The 26550-nt window shown below is 42.4% G+C and overlaps 2 protein-coding genes across 6 annotated transcripts; both read left to right on the top strand.

The window, feature by feature from the left end:
- The first annotated feature begins 144 nt into the window (after positions 1-144).
- bend4 (BEN domain containing 4) lies at positions 145-10929 on the top strand. Of its 5 annotated transcripts, none has more exons than XM_082507658.1 (7): positions 145-608; positions 1007-1763; positions 4883-5467; positions 6244-6395; positions 6496-6522; positions 6622-6862; positions 8930-10929. In XM_082507658.1, the coding sequence occupies exons 2-7, from the start codon at positions 1304-1306 to the stop codon at positions 9160-9162; spliced, it is 1698 nt and encodes a 565-aa protein (XP_082363784.1). In that variant the 5' UTR covers positions 145-608; positions 1007-1303; the 3' UTR covers positions 9163-10929. The 5 variants fall into 5 exon arrangements, with proteins under 5 accessions (XP_082363784.1, XP_082363788.1, XP_082363785.1 ...); XM_082507662.1 differs by having other exon boundaries at positions 146-608; positions 6244-6335; XM_082507659.1 differs by having other exon boundaries at positions 147-260.
- A 1533-nt stretch (positions 10930-12462) lies between these two features.
- On the top strand, positions 12463-26089 carry rab11fip5b (RAB11 family interacting protein 5b (class I)). Its single transcript, XM_082507575.1, is given in 7 exon segments — positions 12463-13739; positions 15355-15884; positions 18717-19320; positions 19938-22171; positions 22174-22390; positions 23239-23374; positions 24799-26089. Coding segments are annotated over 7 exon segments (4362 nt in total). The 5' UTR covers positions 12463-13359; the 3' UTR covers positions 25060-26089.
- The last annotated feature ends 461 nt before the right edge of the window (positions 26090-26550 follow it).

The following is a 26550-nucleotide window of genomic DNA, read 5'->3' as shown; positions in this document are numbered from 1 at the left end:
GTAACGCGCCTGTGCGATAAAGTGTGAGCAGAAGTTGTGCGCCCACCTCACTGCAGTTTTGCTGTTTTTGTGGTTGGGGCTGGGGATGTGGGGGGGGACTAAGCGCGCACGCAACCTCTATTAACCGGACGTTGGGGATCACGTGGTGCAGAGGGAGCCCGGCGTGACTCTAAACGCTTCATTCCGATAAAGCCGCTCAAACAAGGCGCACGAGCTGGGCCACGCTTGTGTTCCAACTCTGCGGCTGTGCTTTAAAACAGGTGAACGCGGAGATATGTGACTCCAGCTTTGCTCGTCAGCATTTTATGTTGCAGTGCTGCACACAGATGAGCGTTTTAATTCTTCTTATTCCAGCAGCTTCTAGCAGCTGCCGAGCCGTTCTCATTTTATCATTCACCTCACGTGTAATTATCACGGCCACGTTCGCCCTGCTGTTGTTTCATATTAGAGAGAAGTAAGAAGAAGTCTCCGCTAAAAGCAGAGAAAAACAGGTCCGTCTATTAAAAGCTCCGTTAAAAGGTATCGAGGCGGCGCCCCCGCGTGGCGCTGCGAACTTTTAGCCCCGTGGGCTGTTGGACAGCTGCTGGCCTGCCTTTGACGGACATCAGGTGAAAGGACTAAAATGATCACAGACACGTGATTTTGTTTCCCAGTGAGTAGGTGTGCGGCTGGCAGTGCCCTTCAGCTTACCTGTTTATTGTAATCAGCAGTCGGGTCAAATCAGGGACAGTGATTGGGCCAATAATGCTTTCTTTACATTCTCATTTATCAACTCATTCGTTTTTATTTGTTAGTAATTTTCCATTTCAATTTAAAAAAACAATACTTTGATATTGTCTTTTGGTCTGTTTGATTTTTGCCCTCAGGTTCGGTTATGTGTGGAAACATTTTCCTTCCATCTATGCCCGCGCTTTGAGCTCAGTAGCAAAATGGCCTCTGCCTTTTCTTCCTTTCTCCATTCTGTTTCATTATTTATTTATTTCTCTCTCTTTTTTCAAATTTTCAGATTGTAGGCTAACTGCTACAGCGCCCCGTTGTTCTCGCTGAGGATGTTGGCTACAAAAGGAGGCAGCCAGTGGCGCACAAGTCCCGCCTGTATTTCCCTCTGGAGGAGTCTCGGTATCGGCGCCCCCGACTGGGGATTGGAGCGGCGACTTGTCAGTAAATTAGCCCACCCTTCACAGTGTTTGTGAGGGAAACCGAGACAGTGACGGTCTGATCCCTCGCTTATCAGCTGCCTGTCACACCAGCACGCTAAGACACCGACCCGCAGCCATCCGCCGCGCTGTGACACCTGGCCGGTATGGAGGGAGAGATGCAGCCCGCAGATGAAGGGCCGTGCGCCCCGAAGATGTGCCGACAGCAGCGAGGTCCGTACAGCACCCTAAAAACCTTCCAGAGCAAGCGCTCTGCGGGCAAGTCGCGCTTTGACCGGTCCGCTGTGGTCGAGATGCCCCTGTTTGGAGACGGGCATCATTTCACTTTTCACCCCGAACAGCCTCATCCTTTCCAGCCGCACCATCATCAGCAACAGCGTCCGCAGCAGCAGCTCCACCAAACCGGCGTTTCTATCAGCAGCAGCCAGCAGCATCACCGGACGACTCAGCAGCAGCAGCAACGTTTCCCATGTGAGACCAGGCCCAGCAGCAGGGTTCCGACATCCACCTCAGCGGCAGCATCTCTCGGTAGCCAGCAGCGGCACGGCAGCAGCGGCGGAGCAGAGCCCAGATTTTCTCCGGACTGCACCTACGGTATCAGCACAGGTGGGTTTTAAACTTGCCCAGAGTGTGGCACGAAAGTCACTTCTCTTAACGTCTAGGATATTCAGACTTTTACAGTCGTTGAGTCCAGATTAGTGAAACGCTGGAACAGTTGTTTTTCTTTCTTTTGGTTCGCCTCTTAGATGAATGAGTGCAAAGCTTCCAGAGTCAATAAACTTAAGGGTTGCAGGCAAAAAGCCAACATGTCTTTTGTTTGTCTCACATCACCTTCATGTTTTTGTTCCCATTTCTTGCTCCTGTCAGCAGTGATTGATGTGCTGTTGTGATGAGAGCAGTCATGATTGAATCTCTAGTGTGCATGTGCTAAAAATTACACCGGGTAATCTGTCTCCTGTTGTAACACATTGTTCCCTGCTCATTTTCTTCTCAGCTGCTGTTCATTAGAGGGGTGCACAGGAAGAAATGTGTTCCCCATGTGGAGGGCGGGTCCATGGGAACCAGCATTAAGATGAAAGCAATGAACCTAACCCTGGCATTACCAAGATTAAATATTAGACATCTCATCCCTTAATCAGATAATAATCTCGTTATCACTGCTGGCAGCAAAGACTCAATTTGCTGCTGCTTATTGTTGCTTTGGAGACAATCAAGTGCTCAGCCAGAGCTCCGGTCTCACTGCAAGCCCTGTATTAACTAACTTAGATGTGAAATGGCAAATTTGTGCATCAGGTAGGGCATATTTAACTTTTAAGTGATCGTTTATCTTTGACCAGCTCGCATCTGTGAAACCTGGGTCTCTTTGTTGTTTGCATCTATTTTGGCATGCACATGATCCTGATATCACTAATGAAACAGTCACATAAAACTGTGTTTCCCCTGCTCTAGTGAATCAGCCTATAATACACAAGATGTATCGTCCAATCAGAGCTAAAGCGTGCCATGCATTTCTTGCTGATAATGACACATCAAAGTGCTTCTATCTACACCACAGAAACAACTTAATGTTCCTCTTATGGCTCGGAAAAAGAAGAAACTTGATGTCCTTTCTTTCACCGGAGGGCCTGGGATTCAGCAATCAGTTCAGCACACAATAACACAAATTGCATTGAAAAGCCTCTCCCAAAGAGTTGTGATTAAAATAAATGGGTCTCATAAATTTTCCCTCTGCCGACCGTGTTGTTTTTAATGAAATTTTATGAGACTCTCAGCTCGCAGTGCCACGGAATTGGTGAGAGAAGGAGACGAGAGTGGGGGCGGGGTGCACGGTGAAGGCGAATGATATCAGATACATCTCGACGGGTAAACAGAGACGGCACGCATATTAATAAATGCGACACATCTGCGCCAGGCTGATAGACACGTCTGAGCGAGTGGGAACGCAGCAATGGCCGCCTAGAATTCATTTTGTGTGTGTGTGTGTGTGTGTGTGTGTGTGTGTGTGTGTGTGTGTGTGTGTGTGGCCAGTGGACTCATAATCATTACAGAGAGGTGTGTGTGAGATCATCTCATTAGGACGTGCCTAGACTACCAGGGAAACTATCCACTGAGGCTTGTTTCTGGACAATAGCTCCATGCTCATTTTGTGAAACTGTGACTTTAGAGTTTATTGACATCTGAATAAATCTGTATAATCAAGCTGACATTTCCATGAGCAGAGGAGCCAAGTGTCTGCTGCTCTACTGGAACACTTTGCCACAATAAGACGTGGCAGAGAGCAAAAGAGAGCAAAGAGTAAAGGCAGGCGGAAAGAGTACAAACTACAACCCCAAGAAACCCAATGCACACAATCACTCATGTTGTTGCCAGAACTGTAGCAGCTTAGAGCCTCATGTTTCAGCACTGGTGAAAAGTACAATATGTTTCATCAGGTAAGAACCTCAAACCTGATTTTACAAGCGAGGGTTCCTGCTTCAGTGCATTTCAGAACTTGGACATCTGTCAGCAGAAGTTATTGGTTACTCTGCTGTTTAAGACTTCAGCTAAAAAAACAAACACGAAGCCAAACTGAAGATTAAACCAGGGGGCTTAACACAGCATGTCGCTTTAGCTGAGGCATCGTCCTGTTTTAGGTTTCTATGCAATTCAAGCAAAACCATTTCCCTCTAAACACCTTCGTGTTATGGATGTATTAGTTAGATCCACCAATTTGGAGAGAGAACACAGGAGACACAGATGCAACGTAAAACAATATAGATATACTTATTTTCTTCTTATTGCATCAGGTAGAACCATCCCTATTCCGACAGCTGACCTTTTAAAACCAGACAGTTTCTCTACATTTATCCCTCCTTCTGGATCAGATGTCATCAACTCAGCTGCCTCTAGTTTGTCTTTCAGGCATTTATGTTTCCTGTACCCAGGCAGACCCTGTATAGGTGACACCAGAGTGAAGATGTAAGACCACACGCCCTTTCATCAAATTTAAAGTAGCAAACACAGACCTCGCTGTAATAAGGAGAGGTGATCAAATCTGTCTCACACAGTGCAAGAAGATCAGATTCTTAAACTCAGGCACAACAATGCTTTGTTTAAAATCTTACTAAGAGAAGTGAAATCACAGAAATCTGTGAGTTATACTGTCCTGGCTTCACTAATGCTGCATGTCACACCGTACATGACATTATTAGATTGTTCACATTTTGGAGGGATTTTACAGTTGTAGCTTTTCAAGGTGTTTTAATAATTGCAGCACTTAAACTGTTTAGTCCACTGGTTCGTCACGCAACGTTTGATACAGGAAGTGTAAAGTGTGCTCATCTCTGAGGTATGAATGGTGTAGGCTATACTTTGCATGTGTGTCTCCTGAAGGATTACTGCTGCACAGCGGAAAAGCCAGATAGAAGCCAACAAAGAAATTATTTCAAGCCTCAAACTCCTCAAGGACTTGTCTGCAGCTTTTGAGCTTATCACTACATCCTCAGCAGTGACTTGAGTTTGCTCACTTGTCCTGAAATCCTGTCACTGTAGGACTGTCTGCCTGTGTTAACTGATTGCATTGGTTAGTGGGTCAGCAGGGAGCATGTGAAAAAAGCCAAAAGCTCCAGCGAGTCTTATAAATGGACCTTGAGGGCAATGTTTGCTTGAGTGACTCTGCAAACACAAGCAGCTCATCTTAAATCCAATGACTGGCTGCTAATGTGAATGTCTGTTGTCTGCTTCAGAGAACCGTCTCATCTTAGATGCCTTCGCCCAGCAGTGCAGCCGAGTCCTCAGCCTCCTCAACAACGGGCGTCTCCTGGAGCCCTCCTCCTCCTCCTCCTCCATCACCTCTAACATTAAGCTGGAAGACGGGCCAGGGGACACTCAGGGGCTTCATTGCTCCTCACAGGGGAAGTCTAAATCCGAGGAGAGCTCTTCCACCACAGACCCTGAGGAGGAGGCTCAACAAAGCCATTTGAACCAACAACAGACCTCTGCAGTTCTCCGCATCTTCACAGACTCCCTGCAGAACTATCTGCTCTCAGGACCTCAACAACAGCACCAGCAGCAGCAACATCTGTCTGCTAGTCTGGAGGACGAGCCGTGCCCGGCACCTGAGTCTGGTTCAGGAGTGTCTCCTCCAAGACACAACCTGGGAGGATGGGGCTCCCCGACTCCATCAGAATCATACGGCCACCCCTCGTCCACACTGCCTGAGGAGGAGGAGGAGGAGAACTGCTGTCCTCGCTGCCTGGAATTAGAGCAGGAGGTGTTGTCTCTGCAGCAGGAGAACGAGGAGCTCCGCAACAAGTTGGAGAACATCCCAGGTGCAGTAATAACAGCCAGGACACAGTGATGACTGCTTTAATCCTCACTCAACTGGGGACAGGAAATCTCTTCATCCCACAAATCTTTTTTTTATATGCTGCCATCTGACTTTTGATTTCATGTGCACGGCATTAATCGGTACCGATGATACACATCAATGCTATTTACAAAGCGTGTTATCGAGGGCTTCTGGGTAGTTGGTTTGCTTTATACTCTTATCTACTCGTATACACGTAACATGCATAGCATTTGTGTTGACATCATCACTGGAAGGACAGCAGAATCAAAGTCGGATTCTGATATAAACATTTAAAGTCCATGTAGTCAAATCCATACGTGTCATCTTTCTTACAGCGTTTATATGAGTGTTTGTTTTCATCTGTGAAAAATACTGAGCACAAAATGTGCTTGTGAGATCAACAAATTATTAGGAAGTGCTTCATTTTCTTCCTCATGCTTTTGCAATCTAAATGCATCCCACAGTTTAAAAAGTGTGTTCAAAGCATCTATTTTTGTTAACTTGTCTGCTCTCCCCAAAGCATCCTGAGCTCCCTGTTGTCACACTAGCCTAGTTTGCACTAAAACAACTTATTTTAACTGCACATAAAATTCTGTGTACAGTGTCTGATCGGGAAAAACCAGGTTGTAAAGATTTGTTAAAAAGGAAGAAAACATAGCAGGGTGTCAGTGTTTAAATGCAGCAGATGGGTTGTTCTTTGCTGCGATTTTGACCCTGGGCTTCTCTTTATGGTAACGTTCGCTTGTTTTTACACAGTTCCCTGTCAAAATGTTCTTGACTACTTCAAGACTGTTCTCGAGTTCCACAACCAGCTGGCCCAGCCGATGCCAGAGGAGCAGCTCACAGAGGTGAGGAAGCAGCCCCCTCTTCATTATTCAGAGCAGATGTCATCAGTAGCATATCTTAAGGTGGGGAAATATCACATCAGGTCAACAGTGCATTAGAAATGTCTTCATGCGGATAACTGTGAATGTAAGTGATGTGAAATTAAAAGCTCTGTCTATACAGGAAGAAGAGCGGCAAACAGTCTTTGAGGTTTGTGTCTTAACTTCTTGTTTGTTTGTTTTTAATTACATGATAGAAATGTCATGGAAAGCAACATCTTTCGTTTTCTCCTCCTCCTCCTCCTCACAGGGCAGTAAACAGCTCCTGGAGAACTATCCGCTCTTCATCACCAATAAGCAGTGGGACGAAGCTGTCAACTCCTCTAAGAAAGATGGCAGACGGCTGCTGCGCTATCTGATTCGCTATGTCTTCACCACAGATGAGCTCAAATTCTCCTGTGGTTTAGGCAAAAGGAAGCGGTCAGTCCACTCAGGAGAGGCAGGCCTGGAAAGACGACCGCTCAACCCTGTTAAAGTCAGCTGCCTCAGAGGTAAAACTACAAAACATTATAGTTCAAGACATATTTTAAATAGGAGGAAAACATTACAGGTTATTACTGTTTAAATACAGAAGATGTGGCCAGTGTCTATTTACGGGTCTATTTGCTCAAAAGGTCTTTTTACAAATTGCTTCACTCAAGGCTTGAATCAGGTGTGTGAAATATCCTGAGACCTTTATTGACACAGTTGTATGACTTTTAATTATAAAATATGTTATTAGTGTTGCTTGATTGCCATAAGTGGCTTTCTCATTAGAGTGCTCCACTTCTTTAAACCACTGACAGACCTTAAAAGCAGCAGCAGCTATCTACAGTCTAAGATCTGATACATATGGGGTTTGTGGTCATGTGATGCAGATTATAGCAGCTTAAATTAAAGTTGTCTTAACTCCGGTTGCTAGGCAAAACCAGGAAAGTTTATGTGCGTTGCTATTTACATCTTACACCCAGAAAGCATTCAGATCCCTTCACATTTTGCTCTGGATTTAGTTTTAATGGATAAAAGTGCCCTTGTCCTCATGTTTGCCTTGTGGCAGTGTGGATGGTGGAACCTTACACACATGGGTTTGCTTTTCCGAAACTGTCCCATACGTTCATTTTGCCACATATGGACTCCAATCAAGGTTAATTAGCTCCTTAAGTCGTTGCCTTTTTTAATTCGATTTCCACCTGAAAAAACATCCCTGACTTTCATCGGTGAAAGCTCAAAGCTGTGAGGACTAAACGAGCAACTGTGGGAGAATTTTGAAATTTGAATTTTCTGCATACTCATTTCTCACTGTATACAAAATGTTATGTGACCGCAGTGAAGCACAACAATGCTATATCCATTTAGACTTTTGAACATTGAGTTGAAATCTATACGGCTGTGTGTGGTAGAAGGGATTCTAATAAACTGGATGCATCTGCTTATCTTAGAGAGCCACAGCAAAGAGTCACACTACTTGTAAATGAAGGATTTCAGTTTATGCTTTTAGTAAGTTTGCAAAAAAGAAACTTGAAACACATTTTTGTGTCTTTTTGGTTATTTGAGCATAGACTGATGGGAGAAAGTGGGCATTTTTAACCATTTAAAATTCAATACAGTGGCTTGGGTCTAAAAATGTTATTCAATAGACGGACAGATAGTATTTAGCAAAATAAAATACATCTCTGGATATGAAACACAAACTCATGATGGTGTAAATAAATATTTATAAGTTTCAAAGGGGATAGGTAGAAGTCTAACACTTACCGTTATAAAAACAACCAAACAGAAAACTGAGCTTTATACGAGCTACCGTCATTCTCATGGCTACAGTTATATGTGCGTTACAATAATAATGGAGTGTAACAGCTAGATGAGCAATATTCCCTGAATGAAGCAGAAAAACCAAACCACTTATTTACCGATTTAATCCATCCTCATAGCAGGAGTCTGTAATGAGTTTTTTTGTTCTGTTTTACTCTTGTATAGTATTAAAACTAATGTAAATATTACATTTTTAATATAGTTGATATGTGGCTTCCAGCATAGTTTAATATTTATTATCAACCATGGAAATTTAATTTGTATTTTTTAAATTCAATATTATTTATCATAATCATCTCACTGCTATAGATCCAGCAGTTTCCAAATATCATATATTTAGTTTTACTTAAGTTAAATATTAATTTGTTATTATCAACCCAGATTTTTAATGTATTTAATTTTTACATTCTGAAGTTGTTCCAAGTCATTACCACAGCACCTTAGCCTGTTGTTATCTGTTGTTTGTAATGTTCTTCTAATTTTACGCATATTATTCATGTTCAAAATGAACTTCAGTGGTCCTAACACAGATCCCTGAGGAACTCCACATCGCAGTTTTAAATTGTGAGTCGATATCAGTCGATCATCAAAGATTGAACTTTTTTGGTTATTTCCTTCCTCTTTTGAGCTAAACACCCAAACACCACCCAGTAAGCCCAGGATGTCCTCTGTTTAGCACGTCCTGTCTTAGTAAGGTAGCTCAAATAAGTTGAAAGGTACAGACCAAAAAAAAATTAATTAATTTTTTAAATTCCTAATCTTGCCAGAGTTTATCCGGATGCACTGTGCTTCAAACCCAGACTGGTGGATGCCCTCTGAGGAGCAGATCAACAAAGTGTTCAGCGATGCCGTCGGTCACGCTCGTCAGGGCCGAGCAGTCGGCACCTTTTTGGGCAGCAGCGGCAGCAGCACCAGCAGCCTGTACATGGACGGCTTTGACGGACATCTTTCACAGGATGAACTGTATTTAAAAAGCTGCCAGAACGGTCAGTCGGATTGAAGTTTAAGGAGAAGTTAAAGACAAATGCCTGAAATGTAGCTGTACAACAACATATCCCAAAACTCTGACCTTGTCACTTTACACAGTGAAGAAAACATTCCAGAAGACGTTTAACATATAGACTACAGTCCTCCTTTTCAAATAGTTTTATAGTTTTCCCCATTTTTATACCTAAACCCTTTGTTTAGTGAAAATTGGACTCTTGGAGGTTTTAAATTGAACAGGTTGAGTCTTCCATATGCTCCTTTTTTAAAGTTTGAGCAGTTACATCACTGCCAGTGGAAAGAAGTCACTTCAAGGAGGCTGATTTCTTTTTCTTTTCTTTGTTTTTACTTGTTTTTTTACAATCTACATGTGCATTTAGAGTTCATATGGAAGTTATTTATGTTAATGACCCAGTTAGAGACTTGTATGTATGTACCATTGACACCACTTATAAACTTTACCATGGAAAGTAGCACTTAATATATATTTTTTGTCACTGGTGAAGCACCTTTACTTGCAGCCCTTCAACAGGAGTGCCTCTGAGAAAATCATGTTTTGTTATTTGTAGTTTTGCACTTTGAATCTCTTTATTTTTCCCTCATTTAATGGAAGGAAAAGTGCATTTAAAAAGAGAAAAGTTTGTGAAATGACTTTGAATCCAGCCTCCTTTGGCTGGAAAATGTTTCAGTCAATGCTGCGTTGCTCCTAATCTTCATGTTAGGAAGAATATCGCAAGTTAATCAAAAGCACTATATTGGAAATTGCTAAAATGTAAAAAGTCAGTTTGGTTTTGACCCAACTTCCATTTTTGGCTTGTAAGAATTCCTCACGTCTGCAGAGGACACATGACATTTCTTGTTTGAATTACTGTGTGTAGCAGTGATATAATACTGATGTTTTTTCCACATAATAAACAAAAATTGCAGATTTAAGGAAAAAATGGAAGCCTGGGAAATGTTAATCAGGCTGTATCTTTTTATTTGAATGTTTGCATTTTTTACATCAATGTTTTTTTTCCTTTGCATTCTGAAAATTTGGAATTCAGCTAAAAGAGAATTTGCGGTATTTCGCGAGCATTCCCTTATTACAGTGTTGCCGTACTCGAGCATTTCATGTCGGCATTGATCAAGACATCTGGTTTAAGGCAGCTGCCATATAATAATGCCTTAAACTCGTTTGGAGACCACCACAGTGTAAAGTGTTAAAGATGTGTGTCAGAAATCCTGTAATGTGTTTCGTTTGTGTGTCGGTCTAAAGTTTCTTTAAACGTCAATCCAAGTGGAAAAAATGTGATCACTTCATCGTTTTCCTGCAACTTCTCCAATTTGCACCTTTAAGTGTCTTACTGTAGGCAAGGCAATCCTAAAGTGAGAAGTCCACGTGCAGGATTCAACCACTTTTATTCTTTTGTGCTTATTTGACGCTCATTGACTTCACCTCATGACACTGTTTTCTGCGTTTGAATGTACCAGATTTCTTAGGTCAGTCCGCCAAGTTGACAGTGCTGTGTAAATGTGTAATATAAAGTACAGTTATTGTGTGAGGTGTCTTTGAAATACCACTTCTCCCTCTTTAAAAAGCCAAGTAGAAAAGTGCCACAGAAACCTTAAACCAGTCGGATTCTGTTGTTGTGTTGCTGTTCTGAATGTGAGCGTTGGTTTGTATTTACTCCTTTACCCTCAAAGTGGCTGTTATCAACACTGTGAAACATCAGTTGGGTTTTTACAGATATAGTTTCTGTTGTTTTTTATTTATAATAAATAAAATAATACCTGAATCCTATCTCTCTATGAAACAGTATTATCTTTGTGACATTAAAGTTTGTCAAATCCATTTTCTAATAGAGTGATCCATCTGCTGGATTAATACTGTATGTACTTGTTAAAGACGGCCTTTTGCGCCGGCTGGGATCTTGGCAAGAAAAGCAAACATTATACATTTAATCCAATCACAGGTCATTTCACTGTACCAAAGCAACAAAGAAGGAGACTAAGAGCATTCATCTTCAGTATTAACTTCTTATGTTCTGCCAATCAGAGATCTATCATTGACAAATACAGCTATTGTTAACAAATGTTAATGTTTACCACATAACTAATAATAAACCAGCTGGTACATAATTTAAATACATAAATTATCCTAAAAAATGTTGAAAGCATTATAAATGTTTGACATTAGTATTTTTCATATGTGGGTCGGAGACTGTAAAATTTCTTAGGCAGGCTGCTTTTTACTTGTTTAAAAAAAAGACTGAATGAATAATAGAAACACCTGTTACTGTCCCGCTCCTTAAGCTATAACACTACATCATATTTTATATCTTAATTTTATGAATCGGCAGTGTAATTAGCTGTAATATATGTGTAGTAGAAGAAAAGGTGCATAATTCAGACGAGGGATGAAATAGAAGTCTTGTAAAATGGAAATGTTTAAACAAGCCACAAAATCCTGTGGGAGATACTACAGAAAAACAAAACTGCAGGGACTTCATGAAAATGATTTGGCTGAAAGGGAGTCGCTTAAAAAAATACAAAAAACAAACAGTACGTGTGCACAATAGAGTGGTAAGCTTAAAAACATCATCATAGCTAATCTGAAGAAAAAGAGAGGATGACAGGATGTGTTGTGTGCTTGTGCACAGCAAAACCAATGTGTGATTAATTAATAATCTAGGTAGGGAATGAAGGCAGGGTGGGCAGGTCATTTTTCCAAAGTGTCAGGTGAGAATCTAGGGAACCACGTCAGCTGTCATTGACTGTATGGCAGAAATGTCCTTTTAGTCCGTTTAGGTGTTTGCCAGGTGACTTCATATCATCTTATTACACCAGATATATCATAACATTCATGTTTTGTTTTAAATTTCTTTGCTGTCAAATTAAAATATCCTTTCCTAAGGTGGGGGACGTTGAAGTTCATAAACTTCAGACTTACTCAGCAAGGAAGCAAAAAAACCTCCTTGGACAGTCACGAACATTTGGCTATTGTTAAACAGCCTATATGTTAATATTTAAATCAGTCATTTGTGATTCAATGGTTTATTGTAGCTTAAGGGACATGATCACCTAACGTAATATTATATTAACTTTTTTTCTAGGCACAGTAAGCCAGGTAAACTTCAGCTGCATAAATATGAGAGCATTTTTACAACAATTAAATAATGTAACCGAGATATCAAGGAATCCGTTTGTGGTAAACAGCGCATAAAATTAGAAAGTCTACAGCGTCTGAGTTGTGTAAACTGCATGTATGACTGACCTGTCTCTGAAGTCCACTAGATGGCGCTGCAGCTCCAGGATAATGTCCTCGGGAAAGGATTTTTTATCCCAACTAATATCATTTTTTTTTTATTATTGTTGTTGTTTTTTATTTTTGATATTAGGAAGTAGAGCTCTCACAGGAAAAGCAGCTAGCAATATATTTTCATACATTAAAAAAATGTTTGATCACTTTTAGGAGTATAAATAGTTAAAATTATACGGATCAGTTTTCATTTGCCATTTACAAAACCCGAGTAATTTGTGACCTGGAGGCCCATATAACTGGTTTTACATTCAGCTTGCACTCAAATTAGACCTGAAGTCTGGTTGGAAACAACAGGCGAACACACTAAAAGACAGAAAAACAGGATGAGCTGCAGAATATTTGGCTTTGACAGAAGGTTCCGCCCAGAAACTTCAGTAAATCCATTTCCCGCATATTAAGCGAAGCTGCTGAAGCTGGTCTTTCTGGCTCAAACGCACTGACGTCGGCTCTGAGCAGAGCTTCTGCGCGTCGGTGGATCTGATGAAGCTTTGTTGGGTGTTCCTCTTTAATTCTGCGGCATCTCTCTGGTTGTCTGCGGGCCCGTGGAGGAGGGCGGGCCGTAAACGCTGGGCAGATCTGTGGACTGTAAGCTAACTGATGCGACGTGAGCCGAGCATGGATGATTTGAGCACGCAGCTCACCTAACGGGATTTGCATTTATTGAGTCATGGTAGTATGCGAAGCTGGAAGTTGAGGAGAAGCCGAGTCTGCTGTCTGGAAAGTGACCTCGGATAAACCCTCGGAGGCTTGGCCGACTTTGGACATTTTCTGCAGAGGGTTTTTTTGCGCAGCGCGGAAACTCCAGCACAGCGTGAAGGGGGATGATCTCCTAATCGACTGATAAAACACGCCACTAAGTAAATTAACGACTGCTGTCGCACACGCAGGGCCCCTTTGTAGCGGTGCAAGATGATGTCACTGATAGATCTGGACGATGATCAGAGATGGGTGCCCACTCATGTGAATGTCACCGTCCTCCGCGCAAAGGGACTGCGAACCAAGGGCAAGCATGGCAGCCGCTACCTCTACACCATCATCCAGGTGGGGAAGGAGAAGTACACCACCGGCCTCGTGGAGAAGGCGGAGGTGCCCGTGTGGAACGAGGAGTGCTGCTTCGAGCTGCTTCCCGGGATCCTAGAGGATGGCGGCCGGAGCGCCTACCCCCCGGGGAGCGGGGACCTGGTCCTCACGGTCATGCACCGAGTGCTTATCGGGCTGGATGTGTTTCTCGGTCAAACCATTATACCTCTTGATAAGATATTTCATGATGGAGTGTGTCCAAGAGATGAGTAGGTTGGCTTTTTATTAGTGCAACTTGCCTGCCAAACGTGTTGTTGTTTTCAGTTTAGTGCCACAAAGAAGTGATGTGTCTTTTTCTTTTTTTGTCAGACTATGACAAGATTATGTTAAATATGTTTTCCAGGAGAATGATGTGCAACTTTCAGGTCTTCATTAAAAGCATGTAGTTCATGAAAGATCTTGGGAATAGTTCCCATCTCACGCAGCAGTGATTATCAGTCATGTGCAACATTACAGCCCAAAAGGCAGCAGCTCCTTCCACGGGAGACTTTAGCAGTGGAATCAAATGTGCTGTTTTTGCAGGATGACGAAGAGGTTAGAAAGCTGCCAAGCCTTTAAAACTCGTTACACGCTGGCTCTTTGGCCCCCTGTCCCGATACAGAGATACTCCAGCAGCAGTTCCCACAATGCACCGCAGAAATATGAGATGAGATGCAGTTTTCACTGAGATCCATTGTAGCCAGAAGACCTCCATCTTTATCCCACATCATTTCAAAGGAGACATTTTCTCCAACTTGTAGGAGAATAAAAACATGACCTGTAAATAGGTTCCCATTAAAGAAACCCATTAATGCTTATATTCAGGATAAGATAAGAACCAGTTGAAGTAAAAGGCCAAAATATTGGCCAAACAAGACTACAGTTGCTCTAAATGAAGTGTATCGCACTAAGCGCATTTGTTATAATCAAACCCACTGTCTTTCCTGGCCAAGCTGGAGAATCTCTGCAGGACTTCTGCATCCAGTTGTTGGCTGTCAAGTTGTCACAAAAGCTCCAGTATTATTTTATTTTAATGCTTTTTGCAGATTATTAACTCTGGCTTCCTTTTTTAAAACAAAAGCTGTTTATCTTTACTTTTTGTTTTTCAGTAATACAGTTGAAGAAAAGACACCAACAAAATGTTACAGGCTAGATTCTCCTCCCAATCCAAAGGGCTCTGGTTTTACTTTAAATTTAACCATGTGAGCAGAAGAAGGTTCTTATCTTTAGGTGTTACCCACCTTCATCTTTATATTCCGTCATTCGAGAGCTCGGCTGTGGCACAGGTGGCATAACTGGATGCATGACATTGGTGTGATACTCTTCCACTATTAACACTGAAGAGCAGAATGGAGTAAAGCAATACAGCACATCTGGCTTTAATTGTGGCTTCTCCGCCCTCTCGCCTCTCTCTCTCTACGCTCTGTGAAACTCATGCTGGATTCCTGCTGTTAGTTTTGGCTCTGTAACATCTTCTCTGGTCAAGTCTCAAGACTTTAGGAGGCATGAACAGAGGAAGGATTTTATTAGTTGACCTCTCATGTTGTCCATGTCTTTTTGTCCATACGTGCATACCAGGTGTAGGTGGGTAGATCTGGAGGAATTTGAGTGGTGATCTGCTGTCTGAGGCTTACAAAACAGTTTTTCCCAGGCAGTTTGACACAATCCCTGAACCAGTATTTTCAGGTTATGTAATATTTCGAAGGGCTTGCCAAAAGGAAATGGTTGTTTTTGTTTTGTTTTTTTGTTGTTGTTGCTAAAGTTCTGATTTCACCTTTAACCAGATATGGTAACAGTATCCTGCTCACGTGCTGTATTGTATTTCTGTTTCTTTTACTTCTGCAGGTGGTTCAAGCTCAACTCGAAGGCAGGAAGAAAGGAGAAGGAACGTGGCCAGCTCCAGATAACAGTCCAGTTCACCCGCAACAACATGACAGCCAGCATGTTCGACCTCACCATGAAGGACAAACCTCGCTCTGCGTTTGGAAAGCTCAAGGATCGTGTCACAGGGAGGAAGAGGGGGGACGTGGAGTCTTCATCGGCCATCGTGCCGGGCCGTTACGCCGCCCTTTCGGGATCCCTGGGGCAGCCGTTTGGAGAACAGAGCGTAGGGGTGGTGGAATCGCGTGATGTGGAGGTAGCAGAGGAGAAGAGGAGCAAGATGAAGGATTTCTTCAAAGGCAAGCTGCGGAAGTCGTCGGACACCAGGTCGTGTTCGTCTCTGGCTTCAGAGAGTAGTTTGTCTTCCATGGCCAGTGATAACCTTGGCCCTCCACCCAGTCTGGATCTGCTGTCAGACCCTCCCAGTTCCCCCATCTACACTAGCAAAGTGAGGGTTGACTCTCACTATGGGGAGACAGATTTAGCAAAAAAAGGTAGGCTTTGAAATAGTTCAAGAGCATAACGCAGAGTTAAAGAAAAAACCAAACCTTTTTTTCTGTTTTCTAGCAGCCATGCTACACAAATTCCACCTACTCTAACATCACAAACATTTTATTTTTATTGAATAAAAGTCAGATGAAAAAAATCACATTTATATGAAATATACAGCATATTTAGCAAACACGGATTTTCTTTAGATTTGTGTGCAGCGGCTGTACTGATCAGGACATAGGAGACATCAGGATCTGAAAATAGTTTTGTTTTGAATGACCTCCATATCTCATCATGCATCTTAGTAATCTTTATCTCTCCTCATAAACGCGGCTGTTTCTTTGATAAAAAAGCACAAAAAAGGGAACAGACAGTTATCTCTATGCCATCGCTACTTAGAAGCTACACAGCCCAAAGTTTCCCTGAATAATGGTGCAAACGCAAAACTTAAGATATTTGTTGACTGGCTTCAAAGGCAACTCCAACTATGTATGGACCATCGTCTAGATATGAGCAATGCCCGATATCAGCATATGATTAAATACAAATAAGTATTTGATACATTTTTTGTATTTTTCAGTCTGGATTGTGAAAAACAATCTAGCTGTCATTAAAATGCAACCTTAAAATTAATTGAAAACCTGACTGAATTTTAAATATAACAGTTATTTTTAATAAGTGGAAATAGTGCAAATAGTGACCCCCTTAAGTCCAATACCAACTGATGTCACTAAGTGCTGCGTTTCCTCCCTTGAAAGGCTCTGCTGGGCCTTTACTGGAGCTGCCTTTAATCACTGCTGGTTTGTGGGTCTGTCTGCATTCAGCTCTGCATTTGTTTATCAAACTGTATTCAAGAAATATTCAGTTTCTTTGCCTTGAGAAACTCTTGGGCTCCTGCTCTTCTATCAGCAGTCACATCATCAATAAACAACAGTGACACAGTCCCAGTGGCCAAAATACATGCCTGTTTAACAGGTGATGGTATGCTTCAGATCACGAGTCCTCTCCATATTTTTCTCTGTCCTTGGGTTTTCTTTTCACTCTCTCTGATAGGTTTATTTAAGTTTTTCAACCAAATGATCATTTCCTTCGCATTCATCAATATCTCAATCGAATTCATGATGAGAGTTCCAGTTGAAATTATACCAAATGCACGTTCAACACTTGGAATTAACTCCGGATTTCTTATCTGCTCAATTTATGATAAAATAACAAGAGAACAGGCCTCAATCGGTCATGTAACTGCTTGTCAATCAACTGTCCAATTACTTTTAGGCCTCAGCTGTATCAGGAAGTAAGAAGGCATTTACCATTCTGCTTACAGTTTTTTCTGATTGCTTAAGCACATTTTTTGTAACTATTGGCTAATTTTGCAAAACTCTTCACACAAATAAGAAAACCTGTCACCCAATCATCAAAACATTGTAGTTCTCTTGCAAAAGCAAACACAGCTAGATTAACTCTTCACACCTTCGTAAAAATGGTGTTTCCGTATCAAACAGTACACACAAGCCATCATCTACTAAGCACACAATGCGCCAACTGCACACTGATGGTATGAATAAAAACACATCTGGCTTTTGCTTTCTCTGTGCACAAGGTAGGCTATGTCAGTTTGAGCTCGTACTTCTGTCATAGATCCATAAGCATAGAGGAATCCAAACTTCAAGTACTGGTGTTTATTCAAACACATCAAAACAAACACAAGTGTTTATTTCCAAGTATAGGATTATTTGCAATCGCCATAATGACTCTATGGGTTACTTGGTCTGCAGTGAACATGCTTCCTCTGCCCCAGCATCTGGTCATCTAGCAATTCTGTAAAGTAACAATTTCAGTATTTTTACATCAATGGTATTGGTGTGTTTCTCATTGGCATACGGCAGTGCTACAAATCTTTGTGCGAAGTGACTGTACTAACCGATTCTCATTTCAAGATGTCCTTATGGTACTTGCTCCAGTGTAGCGGCTCGAGTTAGGCTGGACCCGTTGGCCAGCTACCCTCAGGGTCATTCCACGGTTGATGACATGGTCCACTATTGTAGCTCTGATGTCATCAGCAATTCTATTTCTTACTCTTCTTACCCTTCCTCTCCCCCCCTCCTCGTCTTCCTCTCCCTCCTCCTCGTCTTCCTCTTGCTCCTCCTTGTCCTTGTCGTCCTCTTCATCCTACTTCTTCACCTCCACGTCCTCTTCCTCTGCCTCCTCTACTTCTCACTCTTCCTGCTCCCTCCATTGTACTCCGCACACACAGCTTACCTGTATTATAGTGCTTAGGCTGATTGCAAAGTGAACTAATTATCTAAGAAAGTTTTCACATGTGAAAGTGTGCCAGACAGTTGGCAAATTAGTGTTAATGATAGCCATACATGTGTATACTTTTGCTAGGAGTGTGTTGGAAATTTGGTAATTGAGTGTTGTGCAGTGAATTGTGCCTACAGTTTTGCAAAGTGTGTGTTACAAAATTGCAAACTGAGTGCAAAGCAGTTTTTGTGCTTTTAGTTTTGCAAACTCAGTGAGTGGTTTTGCTATAAGTCTGAATAGTTTTAGAGATTGTGCTACAGGAATCACAGTTAGGGTTTAAGCATTCAGAAAAAACTGTAAATGTTCAGAAATAGTGTGATCTTTGCTGCCCCTAGTGGCAAAAACTCAAACATTACCGCTTCAAACCAAAAAAGAAAAAAAAAAGAACCAAGGATCCTCCTCAAAATACAGATTCAGATACATAGCCTTATACAGACACAAAGCTTTGTTTGTCTTCAAATAAAAACAAAGATGTATGAAAGAAGTCCTTATTTAGTTTTATTAACCTGTTTTTCCCATCTTTTCAACAGTGCTCACCAGTCAGCACACCACAAAAGTTCTCACTCACAAGCGCGCCTTCAGCGATGAAGCTAGTAAGATCACAACGGCCTTCCCTCGAGCCAATCCTGCAGTCGAGTCACTCAAGGGACAGACCATGACTCAGTCCCAGTCATCCTTGTGTATAAATGGAAGCCATGTCTATGACTCTGAGCCATCGACCCCAAAGGGTTCTGGAGCGCTCTCGTCCAAACTGGTTCTGCTGGAAAAATGCTCCCCGCTCTCTCGCTCGCTGCAGAATCTCACCAAAAGAAGTGAGGACAAAGCTTCCTTTGCAGAGGGCCGACGCTGGTCCTTTGACAAACTGAAGAAAGAGGAAAAAGAGGAAGAAAAGGATGCTCAGGCATCGTCTACTTCTATTCAAGAAGCTCAGATAGGGGGTTGCCCTGTGCAGGCAATGACGGTCTCGTCAGCTGCTGAATCAGCTGACAAAGGAAAGAAGCTAAGAAAGACGTTCTTTTCTGGAGGGAGGAGTGATTCTCTCCCATCTAAGTCAGAACTCAGCCATGCTGGTTCCACATCAGAGGGGAGGCTCAGAGGCTGGTTTGGCTCTAGTGAATCCCAGAACAAACCAAGGTGAGTTGGGCTCATTTACGACCTCGTGTCTGCGCTTCAGACACTTTGATGATCCAGGCGCAACAGAGGCCTGTGCTCAGTTGGGTGTCCTGGGTTCAGCCTTCACTCTTCTGCCTGCTCATTTGAAAATGGAATTGATTTAAATCATAATTTTTTCCATCTTACAACCATGCTGTGCCATCACCTCATGCTATATTTTCCACAAACAGCACTCCTGCATTGCCAGTTTTTCTACCCAGAGTGTGTTTCTTTCTGTGAGTGGTTTTGAAAAAGGATGTGAAGAATATCATTCCATGTTGACACGAGCTCACCCAACAGAATAGCTGCCAGTGCAGTTGGTGCTTGAATGGCTAAGTGCGATAGTTACTTTTCGTTGCTTGATTATTTTGCAGATGTGCTTTGCTTCTTTGTTTTATTTTACGTTACTCTTTCCATAAGTCTGTCATGAACCTCGTGAAGTTTAAAGACTGACGTTAAGCGGGAATATCCCTCTTTTGTTGAGGAATATCAGCTTGTATTCTGGTTATCTTTTCTGTTTTTGTACCAACAATGTTCCCCATCTGGTTACCTGGCACATCATTAACTAAGAGGACTATTGTGCCCTATTTCCTTCACAGGCTGGAAGTTTCTCCTAAGGTAGAACGCAGCTCAGATGTACCCCCTCCCCTCCCTCCTCGTTCCCCTGTTCCTCCTCAGTGCTCCTCTCCCTCTGCCTCTCTCTCCGGTCATGTCTCACCCGATGACTGCAGTCACATCAATGTCTTCACCCCTTCTTCCTCTCCCTCCTCAACCCCCATCTCCCCTTCCAATCCTTTCCTCCCACGTATGCAGCGCAATCCCTTTTTTGAGGAGCTCATAGCAGGAGAGTTGCAGAAGTCTCCTCCTTTTGAACCTTGCTCCTCTGCTGGCTCATCCCCCTTTCATTACACCACTCTACCTGCCCAGCCCCACACACCCACTGCTCCTCATGAAGTTAGCGCCACAAATATGGCTTCCATAAAGCGGGAGCGCCCAAGGGCAGTAGCTAGGCAGATATCACTTCCTGCATTATCGCCCAAAGTGGCCTCACCAAATCCTCCTAATCACTCCGCCCCTTGCTCCAGGTCAGAGAGTACAGGAGAATGGGAGGACTCATTTGATGCCTTTGCCTCTAGCAGGCTCAATTCCCCAAAAGTTTGTCCTCCCCAAAAAAAGCTGACAACCTGCCCGGGTTCATCTCGTAAACGTAGTTATCCCCTGGCCAATAACAGTAACTATGCACAAGAACTGCAAACATGTAATGAGGAGCCTCCACCTTTGCCTCCAAGGAGACTTTTAAGAACATCAGTGAATGAGATTTATTCTGATGGCTGGCTGCATAGAGGTCAGGAGCTAGCTGTCCATAAAGAAGCCTACCTCCTCTCTCAGACCGGTGTGGCCTCACTACAGCGTGGAAGAGAAGGAGAATGTAAAAGAAACAACATATCTCCTGACCCGCACACGAGCAGCGAGACCAGCGAGTCCCTCAGCCTGAACTCCCAGTCGCACACAAACGTTACTTCTCCGGGGCTCACGCCAGAAGACAAGCTCAAAAAGTTCAAATATGAACCTCTGGAAGACGAGACTGATTGCTGGGGGGGGATGTTGTTCGAGCAAGACTTGTACGGACGTGTGTGTAGAAGAAATTATGGACAATGCAAAGTAAACAGTCATCGTTTATCGCTGAACGCCGAGGAAACTACTGGAATTGAGATCACGTCTAAGAGCTCAGGGCCTAAAATGCTTCTTGATAGTGAGATATCCGTTGCAGAGCTTTTGAAAATGTCGCCCACTACTCTCTCACATGCACATGCCAAGGCGCTAGGTATTTCTCCCACTCCAGGAGAAGACATACTGGAAACGAACCTAGCAGAAACTCCCTGCACCAACAATAACATCTCTTTCTCGCTAACTTTAGGAGATCTGAACATGAATGTGAATAATACAGACTTTGGTTTTATTGATTCTGATGGGTCTTCGCACTCGGAGGTTGGCGATAAAAGTGGGACTTTACAGCAACCGCTTGAAAATTCACAGGTGGCCGTGTACCATTTGGAAACCAAACCTGAGGAAATATTTACTTTGAAGGACACTTACATCCCCGAGATGAATTCGTCATTTGAAATATCTTCCAATAAGCTGTGCAAAGTAGCTCCAGTCAGCCAAGACAATTGCCGTGATTATCGAAACGAACTGAACAATGTAGCACCGCTTGGTCACTCCAGGGTAACAAGCCGAGAAATGACTGCTTTGATGTCTCAAAATCAGACCAGTGTTTCACCAGCTGCTGAATGCAGAGAAGAAAGAAGAAATGACTATGATGATTTTAACCAGACGCAGAAGGACTTTGATGAAAATTGCAATATTCAAGCAGAGATGGGTAAACCTAACCAGCCGGAGTCATTTTCAGGGGTAGTTAGTGCACGTTTTAGACCAAAGGCAGTGTCCCGACAGAGCAGCAGCGACAGCCCGAACAGCCAAAGCAAAAGTGGAGACAGAGAGTTTGAACAGTTTTTATGTCTTGTGCAAAACATTTCAGAAATCAGTGAAGGACCGTCATCATATCAGCCCTCTAAATCAATTCTTTCTTCCTCGTTTGATTTCGATAAACAGGCAGGTTTGCTTGAATGTAGCAACAATGAGCAAACGTGTCACAGAGACTCAAACACAACATCGGCTCTATCTCTAAAAGGAAAAACAGCAGCGTGTCTTAAAGAAAACAGCGTTACAGGAAAACCTTCTGAGATCAGTTTTGAAGACCTCCACGCAAAAGTAGCGCCAAACTCGAGAAACCCTTGTGAGGCAAAGATTGGGCAATCTTTGCACGAACCCCCTTTTCTCCCTCCATCTTGTCTGCACTCTCCCTGTCAGCTGATACACCTGTCTGCTGTCCGTCCATACATCCCTCAAGCATGGGGCCAAGTGCTGGAGCCAGCACTACGCTGGCCGTGGCCCCCTACACCTCCTCCTACTCTACCACCTTCACCACTGACCAGCCCCTGGTCGCTGCACGGCACTCACTTTTGCCTGAGGAGACACAGACAGCTAGCAGGTGAGAATCCTCACACTAGGACATCACCTGTGTAGCTATTTACAAGCTGTACTAAATTAGAAGACCTGACAATAGCCATGATTTGCACATATGTAACTGGGATGTGTTGTTGTTTTTAACTCTTTGGTTGCTGTGATAGTTTTGTTTCCTGCTGGTCCGGCTTGCTTCTCGTTGAATGCACTTGCATATATAAGTTCTGCCTTCTCATCCAAAGCGATTGGATGATTACTGCTGTAGTGCTCTTGGCTTTGCTGCACATTTATGTTATTCATCTCATGTTTCAGTTTGTGGTTGCCTATTGTATTTCTTTATTTCTTTATTCTCTTTTTGCTTTCTCACACTTTGCTGTGCCTAAATTTAGCCAGTTTTTCTGCTAAAGAGTCACATATGTAAACAGCACCAAAAAAGTGGTAAAATATGCATTTTTTCTAACCTTATTCACAAAAGTATTACATTTTTGTACTTTTGTCATGTACAAAAGTAAGGCAGGCAGCCAGAATCGTCATTGGTGTTGAGCATTAAACGTTTATGAGACTCAGAAATCAAAAGTCTGTTTTGTGTCCCAGCTGTTTTGGGGGTGAGGTTAGAATTTTCAGCGGGACTCAATGGAGCTCAAAGAAATTACACTGAAACTCGATCTGGACAGCTGCAGCTTTTCATGCTGTGCTCCAACCTTTATGTTAAATGTTCACATGCTGCATATCTTTCCTTCAAAGAGTGAGGTCTCAGATGTGTTAAACCTCTCTAGGAAATGCCAAGCTATCATTTGACTTGGACTTGGAAAACAGTTAGAAGCAGTTATGCTGAACCAGTGTGGAAATGCTAGTGCTCACCCCTTTGTTTTTCAGGCCTCACCCAGTGAAGCCAATAACCTCTAGCCAATCAGAGAAGAAGGAGGGTCGTTCAGTTCTGGAGAAGCTCAAGTCGACTATTAACCCTGGACGCAGCACTCATCAAGTGACAGCTGAACCTGAGAAGAGTCAGGTACTGTGAAAAATACTTTGTAATCTTACTTTGTCCAGTGATGATTATTAATTAAATAAATTCTCTGTCATATTGGGATGAGGAACTCTAGAGCAGCGGTCTCCAACCTTTTTTCCGCCACGGACCGGTTAATGCCCGACAATATTTTCCTGGACTGGCCTTTAAGGTGTTGCAGATAAATACAACAAAATAAAACCAGTACCGATACCAAAAAAAAGATTATTCATAACACACGGGAAAAGACCCAGGGAAACCGAATTAAAGATAAAAACGATAAAAAATAATGCTAAAAATTGATAAAACCACTAAAAACCATAAATTTCACACCTGAGCCTCAACTCTCGCGGCCCGGTACCAAACGACTCACGGACCGGTACCGGTCCGAGGCCCGGGGGTTGGGGACCGCTGCTCTAGACCGTTTGAATAACACATCAGGGCAACACAGGAACAGTGCACCAGCTGCTTCCTAACACCCCCCTGTTAAACTGAAATCGCCTTCAACACTAGGAGAGAAATACTGATCCCATTACGCCTTCTAGGTGTGGCATAATTCTTTGACCTAGATAAGCATAAGTGTGGAATTAATTTCATATCTGTAACTACTTACACGAGCATATTATTTGTTTCTGCAGGAGAGCTGTTCTCTTTTACATTTCTGCATCCTGTTTAAGTAAATATGAAATGTTTCAAACTGCAGAGGATTTAAAATCACAGTTGTACTCTAGCATTTCTCGCATCGGTGAAACTTAACTAGCAAATCAGCAATATTGTTTTTCTTTTTTAATATAACACTGGATAATGTCGCCCCATGTGTGGTCAGTTGTTGGTCAGAACTTGGCTCATAACAGTTACATTAGTTTCTAATTCACCATTTCAATTTTCAAAACACTGCACGAGTCTGACTTTGTGCAAACAGTGGAAGAATTAAGTCATTAACCTGCCATAGTAAATCACAGAAAGCCATTAGGTTTGTGACTGTTTAACGCTTCCATGAGCATTTATTGGCACCAGCAGTGCACGTGGTGCTAATAACTGCACTGCAGGACTGTTGTGATGACCTCACTGTTTCCTGTGACTCATGTCATTTTTTTTAACCACCTGCAAATGAAAATGTCCCCACTTTAACTTTTTAACGCAGGGATCTGTCAATCATCAATCGTTTCAATCACATTTGGCACAGAAAGAATAGTTCGACTTTCTTTCTGAGATGCTTAGAGAGCGCTGCCTGGAAATGTTTAGGTTAACGTAAACACAGTGAATCGAGTTCAGACTCTGACTTTCACTCTTTATGCTAAGCTAAGGTAAACACATTTGCTGTCACGCCCAGAAAGAATGTGAATTAATATAGTTATTTCCTCTAAATATGATTGTTTACAGGTATTTTTCACATATGAAACCTTATTTTCCTTTGACCTGTCTTGCAGGAGGTGATGGTGGACAGGTCAGCCCAGTACCAGCACCTGACTAACATGGAGCTGATCTCCTTGCTGCTGCAGCAGGAGATGGACATGCAGAAGCAGCAAGCAGCCTCGGAGCAGCAGGAGGCGCAGCTGGAGAAATGCGAGGCCGAGCTGAAGAAGGTCAAGTCACAGGTTCGAGACCTGGAGGACTACATTGATAATCTGTTACTGCGGATCATGGAGCAGACGCCAACGCTGCTCCAAGTGCGTGCTAGGCACAAGTGAGGACAGTGCTAGTGTGTGATTGGTGTGTTTCAGGCCTCTAGGATATTGCATTATTGAAAGTTGTTATTTATGGATGAGAGTACGTAACTGTTCTGGAGGCAGATCTCCACCAAATCCGATCTCACAAACATCCAGGTCTTCTCACTGCTGATACTGCCCTGTTGATGTAGACACGATATTACCCAACATGCATGCTGGTTACTATCTCAATTTGGTACAAACAGAAAGCAGACAAAGCAGAAAAAAAGCTTTTATCAAAGCAGAAGCAAAAAATTCTTTTACTCATGCTTATGCATTAATGTAGTCAGCTGTTGTAAATTTAATCTTAAAGTCACTGCTTTCACATGTGCTTAAAATAAAAGAAAATAGGATACAGAAAAAAATTCTGGAAATGTTTTTGATGTGCTCTGGTCAAATATGATGTTAGCTTAAGTAACACTTTAAAAATGTAGGATTTACAGCCAATTCAATTTTGACACAAGGCTGTTTTATCAGTCCCGTGAAAAAATGCATCCACAGAGGTTAACTTGAGCTAACACCATATTTTTAGATTGTATTTAAGAATAAAGGTTGTAGCAACACATAAACTGCTGCTTCGCAAAGTGGATTATATTAAAAAAATGACTGTTTCTGCATTAACATTGCTGTATGATGACCAAAAAAACAGCATTTATGTTTGTGTCAGAAAAGACTGAAGAGGATAAAGACTTACAGTTTGCATTTGCAATAAAATACTCTGTTTCTTCAGTGCTCTCCCCCTCTCCTGGAATTTTACAGGCTAAAATAGTCAGAATGTTTTAATATATTTTTAAGCTTTTGTTGTCTGTTTATGTTGAAATTATAACATTTTACTGTAGGGATAACAGAGTAAACATTCAGTAAATAAGAGTATTATAAGTTATTTCTATCAAATAAAGTTTGTCATAATAACATCATACCTAATGCCACTCTAGTGTGACTGTAGCTACTTGCAATGCTTTACACGACCGCAGTACTGTAATATAATAAAATAAAGTGCACATGAGCCGAACCTTCCACACTACTTATGTTGTTTTTGCTACTGATCAAACTGCAGTAGGTCTGCAGAGTGACAAATCAATGCCGTCCTGCAAACTGTGCTGTATGTGGTAAGTCATGCAGCAATGCTTTTTATCTCCGCTAGAGGGCACTCCTGACTTTACAGCTTTGATGGAAACCTGCTGGTTCAACAGGGACCTCTGCTCTGCAACTTCATTAGAAAATTGCATCCATGACTCCACAGACCAGGCAAACACATCCCTTTGCAGGAGTGACGACGTAATTGTGCTTCTGGAAGTGTTGGTTTCAGGTGGCTGGATTATAGTAAAATAAGAAAGCAAAGACTTTATCAGGTTTGGCACAGTTCCCGTTTAGAAGGAACAGATCTGTACACACAGAAAGGGGCTCACAAAATTTAGCAGATAAAATGTAATTGCAGTCAGAGAAGGGGTATCCTTATCTTGTCCTTATGTA

The sequence above is a fragment of the Aulonocara stuartgranti genome, assembly GCF_965226115.1.
Source record: "Aulonocara stuartgranti genome assembly, chromosome: 2".
Lineage (NCBI taxonomy): Eukaryota > Metazoa > Chordata > Actinopteri > Cichliformes > Cichlidae > Aulonocara > Aulonocara stuartgranti.
The sequence above is the reverse complement of the archived record's forward strand: the minus strand, read 5'-3'. Positions and strand labels throughout refer to the sequence as shown.

What these genes read in the sequence shown, in the direction of transcription:
- bend4 (XM_082507658.1), top strand. Translation starts at nt 1,304, where the DNA reads ATGGAGGGAGAGATGCAGCCCGCAGATGAAGGGCCGTGCGCCCCGAAG. An exon ending in CACCTACGGTATCAGCACAG is followed by an intron (nt 1,764 to 4,882) that starts GTGGGTTTTAAA and finishes TGTCTGCTTCAG; the next exon opens with AGAACCGTCTCATCTTAGAT. An exon ending in CAAGTTGGAGAACATCCCAG is followed by an intron (nt 5,468 to 6,243) that starts GTGCAGTAATAA and finishes GTTTTTACACAG; the next exon opens with TTCCCTGTCAAAATGTTCTT.